The 7,961-nt window shown below is 37.1% G+C and overlaps 1 protein-coding gene across 1 annotated transcript; it reads right to left on the reverse strand.

Annotated features, from left to right (window-relative positions):
* Positions 1–561: 561 nt before the first annotated feature.
* On the reverse strand, positions 562–7,961 carry LOC146163733 (N-fatty-acyl-amino acid synthase/hydrolase PM20D1-like). The gene is made up of 10 exons (XM_083382147.1): positions 7,628–7,961; positions 7,110–7,348; positions 5,120–5,206; positions 4,802–4,938; positions 4,507–4,626; positions 3,842–3,962; positions 3,079–3,240; positions 2,409–2,577; positions 1,659–1,758; positions 562–1,145 (listed from the first exon to the last, which is right to left on the reverse strand). The coding sequence occupies exons 1-10, from the start codon at positions 7,890–7,892 to the stop codon at positions 1,013–1,015; spliced, it is 1,533 nt and encodes a 510-aa protein (XP_083238273.1). The 5' UTR covers positions 7,893–7,961; the 3' UTR covers positions 562–1,012.

A 7,961-nucleotide genomic window follows, 5' to 3' on the forward strand; every position in this document is an offset into this window, starting at 1 on the left:
AGCTATTACCTGTCTAATACTGAATTAAAATCTGGCCTATTTGTATGTTTGCACCTCACTGCTTAAAATCGTCCTTCAAATCTGTCCAATAGTTTTTTTGTATTTAACTCCCGCACTGAGATTCAAGGTTAGTTATAACGCCCACGTATTACAGTCTTTGACTGCATGGATGGTTGCATGTTTGTTTAAGCATAGTAATGACGTCACTGGTATCAAATCGAATCGCGTCACTTTTTGTCTAGAATATCGGGTAAACTTTTTGTGTAAAATATCGGTAAAGCCAGATTAAAACTGAACAATATCGACAAAATTTCAAGTGTTATGTTAAGTTCTAAACTAACTGCGGATGTGTGAAAGTCAGCCGTACGGTATCTGTTTGCGTTGACTCGACTTTTTCTGAGAAACTAGTTCGTTTGAAAAATTCCGTTAGTTATAACGCATTAAACGATTATTAACTTTGGCTTATTTAAATACTACCGGGCGATGAACGCACCCGGAACTTTTGTTGCCTGTAAAACAAAACAATAAATAGCTTATAAGTTTATTTAGTTGGGAGACTGGAACCATGAACTTTGCCACCGAACGAATTAATAAATATTTGTCGAGAATTACGTCAAACTGTTGCAACAAATTAATAAGTGTCGAATACTGCGAATTCTCGATTCGCAAGTTCGAACACAAGGTTGAAGGCCGGTTTAGCGACTTCCCAACTGATGTTAGAAATAATATACCGTTAGACATATTAAACACGGTTTGCATAGCGGTAGGTTGCAAAAAACTTCAAGAACACTCGGATAAACATAAAATATTGCGACAAAAAATGCATAACACTTTGATCATAATGTTGCTCGTAAGGAAACATTCGGAGAGAAATAGAATTTGCGTTTGAAAAGTTCACCTTGCAACGATTGGTTTAAAAACTATGTAAGCAATGCTTTTGCAGCGGGCAAATAAATATGAACATGACCTAAGTTAAGAACAGCTAAAACTTGGCATGCACATCGGTAGTTTTTCACAATTCGCCATGAGGTGTTTGCGTTCTCTTGTCAATTTCTGCAGCGTCTACATTCAACATCAGATGGTAATAGAAGTTCATGGCGCCCTCGAATGACTTACGATTTGCCCTTTCATCACGACCGTGAATCCTAAAAATGCAGAAACAAATAGTAAATAGCCTACATTTGCAACATAGTGTGGTCAATCGCATGCCGTAGCTAGGGTAAAGATATTTTAATTTAATTATAAATAATGTGCATATTATTTTGTGGAAAAATATTTTCGCACATAACGCCATAACGAAAGCTTAACGTTTTAAAAAACAAATAGGTTTTGTTGAAGTAGGCCGCTTCGTTAAATTTAGGTTAACCTATATTTCGTAATGGGCTACATGAAACGCTTTTTCGCGGTCGCAAGCATTAAACACAAAACGTCCATGCAGCCCGTTTTTTTGTTCCATTTTTAATCGTTCTATAAACAATGATAAATAAACCAGCACAAAATCATTTAACAAGGATAAAGTAGTTTATTTTATTGCTATGAACGGTTTATTTCACAAAACCAAGGTAAGTTAGGATGATTTCCAAGCTTATACATGCGATTCCTCTAAATAACAAATATAATTTCCCACAACCAAAATTTACAAATTTAGCAATTCTCACCTGTAGAGATCGCTTCCATCCATGACAATTGGTGTAAAGCGGTAAATCTTTTTTGTGAAGTTGAGGTAATAACCCATGTCCGTGTTTGCTACCATTGTCACTGCAAACAAAAATAATATTACTCAAGTCCTAATATATCTATGTATTCTAAACAAGTATTTTTTTTTAAGTCTCGAGCCCAAAACGTTTTTTTGATCATGTCTCCAGTCCATGAAAGACTATCAAGGCTTGAGTACGTGTTGTAAAAATTAAAAAAAATATTCTCAGTCACGTAATTTAGAAAAATAACTTGAGTCCAAGTCAAGTATTTTTTTAGAAATATAAAGAGTCAAGTTCCAATCCAATCAACCAACTGCTCAAGTCAGGTCCAAGTAAAGTCATTATTAGAGCAAGTCAACTTCGAATTAATTTATTGACTGAAAAATGTAACGTTGAACTATTAAAATTGGTAAACACGTCCGGACGTCCGTGTACGAGCAATGTCGCAACTAAAAATAATACAAAAGACACTTATAGCGATAAAATTGCTTTATGTACAAAACCGAGATAACGAATCCAATTGAATTTAAAAAAAAAGTAATGAAAATATTTAATTTCAACCCAAGGTATTTGACACAATGACTTAAGTCATTTAAAAACCTTGACTTAAATGCACTGCCTAGCCATTTTGTTATGACACCAATCTACCTAACTTAAACTCTACCTTTAGGCGCTTTAAACAAACTTCAATTTTCACAGTCGTATACGCACTTGGTGAGGGGACCACTTCGGGGTAGACTTGTCTGACAGAGTCACCGATAATTTTGAAAGGTACGTCCTCTTCAGGATTGTGGGGCGATATGGGATGAGCCTCGTAACTCTTCAGCAACTCGACATGCACCCGGTCGTCGTTGATAATTTCTTTGTCTCGTGCTACAATCTTAAGCAAAGACGACTTTTTGCCATTTGATTTGTAAAACTGATATAGGCCTAATGACTGATTTGGTGACTGATTGTTGTTCAAACCGGTGCGGTTCTTGAGCTATTAAAAACTTTTACTCATTTTAGAGTTTTATGACTTGTGGCGTCTTCTTTTATCGTGACCTCTATAAATGTTGTAAACCAGGGGACAACAGTTTTGAATAACCAAAATTAGGAATATCAAATATGGGTGGTAAGTTTTTTTATTGTAAAAAAGTACATCTTTTTGGGCATAATTTATTTTGTGGCGAGGGGCGTAAGGCACTCTATGACCCAACAATATGGATAGTCGCAATCGGGTATATTTATTGACCAATAGATTAATGATAAATGTAATGCTAAGTTAAAAATACTAACTATCCCGTTAGAAAAAACAACAAAATAATGGTTAAATGGCGGTTTGTCTAAGGTTCTGATGTGCAAATTTAGGTGGCACGGGCCGGACGTGTTTAACAATTACCTCCGCGATAGTTTGTGTCGGGTGGATCCTGTGATTGACGATAGCCCATGCAGATGGAGGTATAACGTTCTGTTTTATTCCGCCGCCAATCATCGTAACTGCTGTTGTCGTGCGGACCAGGCCCTGTGTCTTTCCTTTAGCAATAGCGCGACCAACGATTGGCTGGCAAAAGAGGAAAAAAGGGATTTTGGAAACCGATAATATCGGATCGGAGCCGATACCGGATAAGTGAGTATCGGTATTTCTTTAATACTCGGGTAGTATCGGTACCGTTCCGCTGTCAAACTAATCTGAGCATTTTAGCATTGATAAATAATTCAAATGATATAGAGTCTTCTACTTAGATAGGTTTATTTGTGAGGATTTATTACATTAAAAATCAAAAATAAGCTTCCAAACGAAACAGGATTTATTTTGCTTAACTTTGAAAACATATACTATACAATTTTTTAATTTTGATTTTTCAACTTTGTGAATTTCGTTTAAACTCCCGCCATTTGGTTTCGGAACGGATACTTAATGTCAATAGTATCGCGTATCGGTATCTGAATTAAAATTTCTATAAAATTAAGTATTGGACTTCACTATACATGATAAAAACACTAAGAAATGAATTACCCAAACAGATGTCAAATTATACAATACTCTGATATAGCCTTTTCAGCAGTGCACTGGAATAAAATGAATGCAATAGCATAAGTATTAAATTCAAATTCGGCCGTTTTTAACCATTTAAGGCTAATGTTAAAAAGCTATGTCTTACTTTGAACAGCCACATATTGGAGCAGGCGATGCTTTGAGGAAACGACATGTCGAGTGACAAGGAAGCAATAAAGTTCTCTGTCAATTTGTCCATGATCAAATTGTGAGGATTTTGTTCCAATCTATTTTGTGGAATAATAAAAAATGCAAGGGTTTCCGCAAGTGGTTTTATTTGGTTGACTGACTATAGCATAATGGTTCTCAACCTTTTATGGCTTGCGGCACCCCTTAGAAATAATAAATAGATTGCGGCACCTCTACAAGTTTTTCCGAAGGTAAATCACTAGAATGTCACATAAAACGGAACTGGAACAACACACATCAACTCTGCACAACGTAGGAAGTTTTAATTGGAATTATTCCACTCTAATCTCACACAAAAAGTTGTAAGAGTTGAGTAAAAATCAGATTCTTAAAGATTCAAATATCTCCGGTACCCTTGGGCTTTAGAAATGCCACCCCAGGGTGCCGCGGCACCCGGGTTGAGAACCATTGGACTATAGTAGGCTATTGCACAGTCCTCGTTGACAGAAGTATTTGACCTTTTTTTCAAACAATTTCAAAAATGCCATACGAGGTGATAAAAGGAGTGGAATAAGAATACTACAAGATAATGCGACGATTAAGGGAGTTTAGAAAGAGACAAAAACGATTTACAAGGACTACCTTGCTATGGCATTTGCAAGAATTCCGATGCTCGTCTGTGGAGGTGGCGCAGATGAATGGCCACCTTCACCGTGAACCGTCAGATTGAGATAAAGTGAACCCTTCTCAGTAACTCCGATCCTGATTTGTAAAAATCAAATTGTGGTTTTACTCTCTTCTTCAACGTTTTCCAAGGTTTACTATAAAGTCGACATTTTGTGTCGCGGTTGTAAAACTGTTTTTTAGTTATTCATTTATTTTTATTTTTTTGTGGGGGGGGGGGGGGCACAATTCTTTTTGTTGATGGCCTACTTACGGAGCAACACTCTTGGAAAATCCGGGAAGCAGATTTGTTGTGATCGGAAGACCTTCGTCCAGGATAAATGCCAACTTTGTGACTCCTCGGTGTCTGAGCTCCTCTGCTATCTTCGCTGCCCCGTCCTCCCCGCCAACCTATTATGTCATACAAGAAGGGTGAAGACTGTCTCTTAAACAGTAGTTCACTTTTTTAGCGCAAAACGCTTTGGGAGGTCTATGATTGATCTTTAAAGTTTAAAATTAAATCAACATTAACGATGTGTTACCTATCGAAAAAAATGCTTTTCTGTAAAGAGAACTGATGACTTTAACGTACCTCTTCGTCGTGACCGAAAGCCACGAAAAATCCCCTTTGAGGCTTCACGCCTTTGCGGAGGAGAAAGTTGAGCGCCTCAAGTATACCCTGAAATAAAAAAAAATAATATTTGAAAACTTATTGCTAATTCAATGTAAAAACAGCTGCAGAGACTCACACTTGACAATGTTTTTTTGCTAAATTCAGTAATATTGGTTTTTATTAATCTTTATCAGACGTCTTTGCTGTTTTATAGGCCTACAATCCCCAGTGTTGTAATGACTTAAGTCAATGACTTGACTTAAGTGCACTTAAGTCACTGTTTTTAAAAGACTTGACTTGACTTAAGTCATTTGGGCAAAATGACTTGACTTGACTTAAGTCTTTCGGACAAATGACTTGACTTGACTTAAGTCTTTTAAACAAATGACTTGGGTTGAAATAAAGCATTTCTTTAAGTATGTTTTTTTATAAAATTGAGCTATTTGTGAAAATTTTTCAAATAAAAAACAAATTACTTGCTATATGTTCCGTTTTCGTTAGTTTTTAGTTCAGTTATTGTTCATAATCATGCGAGTTTAAAATTTTTAATAGTTGAACGTTTTATATTTATGACAAGGACATGACTTGAAGTTGACTTGCTCTAATTATGACTTGACTGGGACTTGACTTGTTATTTATTTGAAAAGACTTGACTTGGACTTGAGTTATTTTACAAATAACTTGACTGGGACTTAAGTCATTTAAAAATGACTTGTTTACAACACTGACAATCCCTACATGGGTTATTACTATAGAACTAGAAGAAATACCCGGTGTTGCCCAGGTTAAATATAGGATATTCACTTGTAACAATAATATGCAAATGAAGCCTTTTTGTAAGCGATATATTGCATTTGCGCAATGCCACGATTTTGCGTGGTTAAAATATATGATGTCATCAACCTATTGATGGCTGACCACCATCGCATATAATGGTGTACCATTTCCGTGTAAGTGTAAATGAATGTGTAATTTAAATGTAACCGCGAAAGCAATGTTCCGTATTGTTTATGAAGTGGATCGATTGAATACTTTCTTACAATTAAAGTAGGATGCGGCCATTGTGAAAGCAACAACAATATTAGGCTCCATTAATATTGGCAAAGGCCATGTGTCTATAACAAATGCGTATTCCCCGGGCCAAACCATTTCCGAGTATATAAGGTTAAACAAAATGTAAGATTCCATCAAGATGTGGCCTCATATCACATTTATGTTGTACCCTGCGTCATTTGCTAAGCTGCGTGTTATTGCCGATGATTTAAAAAAGGCAACTTAGGCCTACCATGTTTAAACATTAAAATTTGTTTTTAGTAAGGCAATATACTTAATTTGATTTTTATTCCAACGCAGGTAATGTTACAGATAGCGTAATTTTTGGCTAATTTTTCATAAAAGGGGTTAACGTAATGCCTCCCCACAATTGCAGTCAGACTTTAAGCCTGTTTGCTATAAAATGTCGCATTTATAGCGTGACTTTACATCTTGTTAAAACATTAAGTCGTGGAAAACATATTTTACGTAATCCCGGTACGATACTGCGTCCAACTTAACTTTGTCTGCCTCGTTAAGATTACATGCCAGCGACCGATCGGGCGAACATATTACGCGCGTCGACCGGCGACGATCATTCGAAACTTTCTCATTTATGATAAGAGAATAAGTCCTGTCCACTTTTTGCAGCGTTTATATTTAGTGCATTCATTTTCATTACAATTGTTTTTCGTCTAACAGAATAAAATTAGCAGCAATAAATTTAGCAGTTGTGTTTACTGCTACTTGTGACGTTGTTAAACAAATGTCTAGTTGAAAAATGTTTATATTTTATTTTTTAAAGCTTTTTTACTTTGGTATCTTTTGTTTTTTCAAATAGTATTTGTATTTTACACCGGTAAACTCGGATTAAACGTTCAAGACAGACTTTCTTCAACTATACTAATGAGTCGTGCTTTAGTTTCACGCGACTTACTATAACTCCTGCTTTGTTGTCGAATGCTCCGCGAGCGTAAACCATAGAGCCATCCGGAGATTCCTGAGCCGCAAATCCGGGGTAGGCCCATTCTTCTTGAATGACAGGCACGACATCAAGGTGGCCAGTCAGGGCATACGGCTCCAGGCTCTTATTCTGGCCCTCGACAGACAGCAAGAGACTGTATTCGTTTATGACGTCCGGACGCACAAGGGGGGATTTAAAAATGGCGGGATAATCTGAAAGGAAACGGTAATGAAACACGTGTTTTTTACACATTTTTTTAACGGCATATACATTTTTTTGCAAATATCGATCCCACTAATTGGCTGTATTTTTAATATGCTTTAGGTCGTAAACGATTAGTAACATTTGCTAACGTTTCAGCTGCAGTTAATTCACTTCAATTAAGGTTTCGTGCCTTCGACTGAGAACACTATTCATGCATTCATAGTCCCCCAACGCCTACGCATTAAGATTCACTTTTAGGCGTGTCCGAAAGTCCGACCGGAACTTACTTTGCCGTATGAAATGGTTCAGTTTCCGCAATTCGGTCCTGTCGTACTTGTGAGCACTCGTAGACACGCTAGGAATTCTCAGCGCCCCTTTGAACCGTTCCCACGGCTTGTCGCCGCCGATGTAACCCTCCGCTTCGTCCACTGTGCAAGGGGTGGGCGGCGGCGGTTTCGTAAGAGTCAGGTAAGCCGTCCTCATACAGCAGATTAGGCACAGTGCAATTGGCAAGAACACAAGAACTAAAACCGCTCTGATACATTTCCGCATTTTGCATGCAAAACTGTTCGATTTGATTCGTCGAAGGTAATGGAGCAAGGCTAACTAAAACAGCGAGGT

The sequence above is a fragment of the Ascidiella aspersa genome, chromosome 2, assembly GCF_963924565.1.
Source record: "Ascidiella aspersa chromosome 2, kaAscAspe10.2, whole genome shotgun sequence".
Classification (NCBI taxonomy): domain Eukaryota; kingdom Metazoa; phylum Chordata; class Ascidiacea; order Phlebobranchia; family Ascidiidae; genus Ascidiella; species Ascidiella aspersa.

Bases quoted from the DNA above. Each gene is read 5' to 3' on its own strand.
- LOC146163733 (XM_083382147.1), bottom strand. From the start codon at position 7,892: ATGCGGAAATGTATCAGAGCGGTTTTAGTTCTTGTGTTCTTGCCAATT. The intron at 3,963-4,506 runs GTAGTCCTTGTA...TCCACAAAATAG, and splicing joins CTTGCAAATGCCATAGCAAG to ATTGGAACAAAATCCTCACA. The intron at 3,241-3,841 runs GTAAGACATAGC...CTCTTTTGCCAG, and splicing joins CCAATATGTGGCTGTTCAAA to CCAATCGTTGGTCGCGCTAT.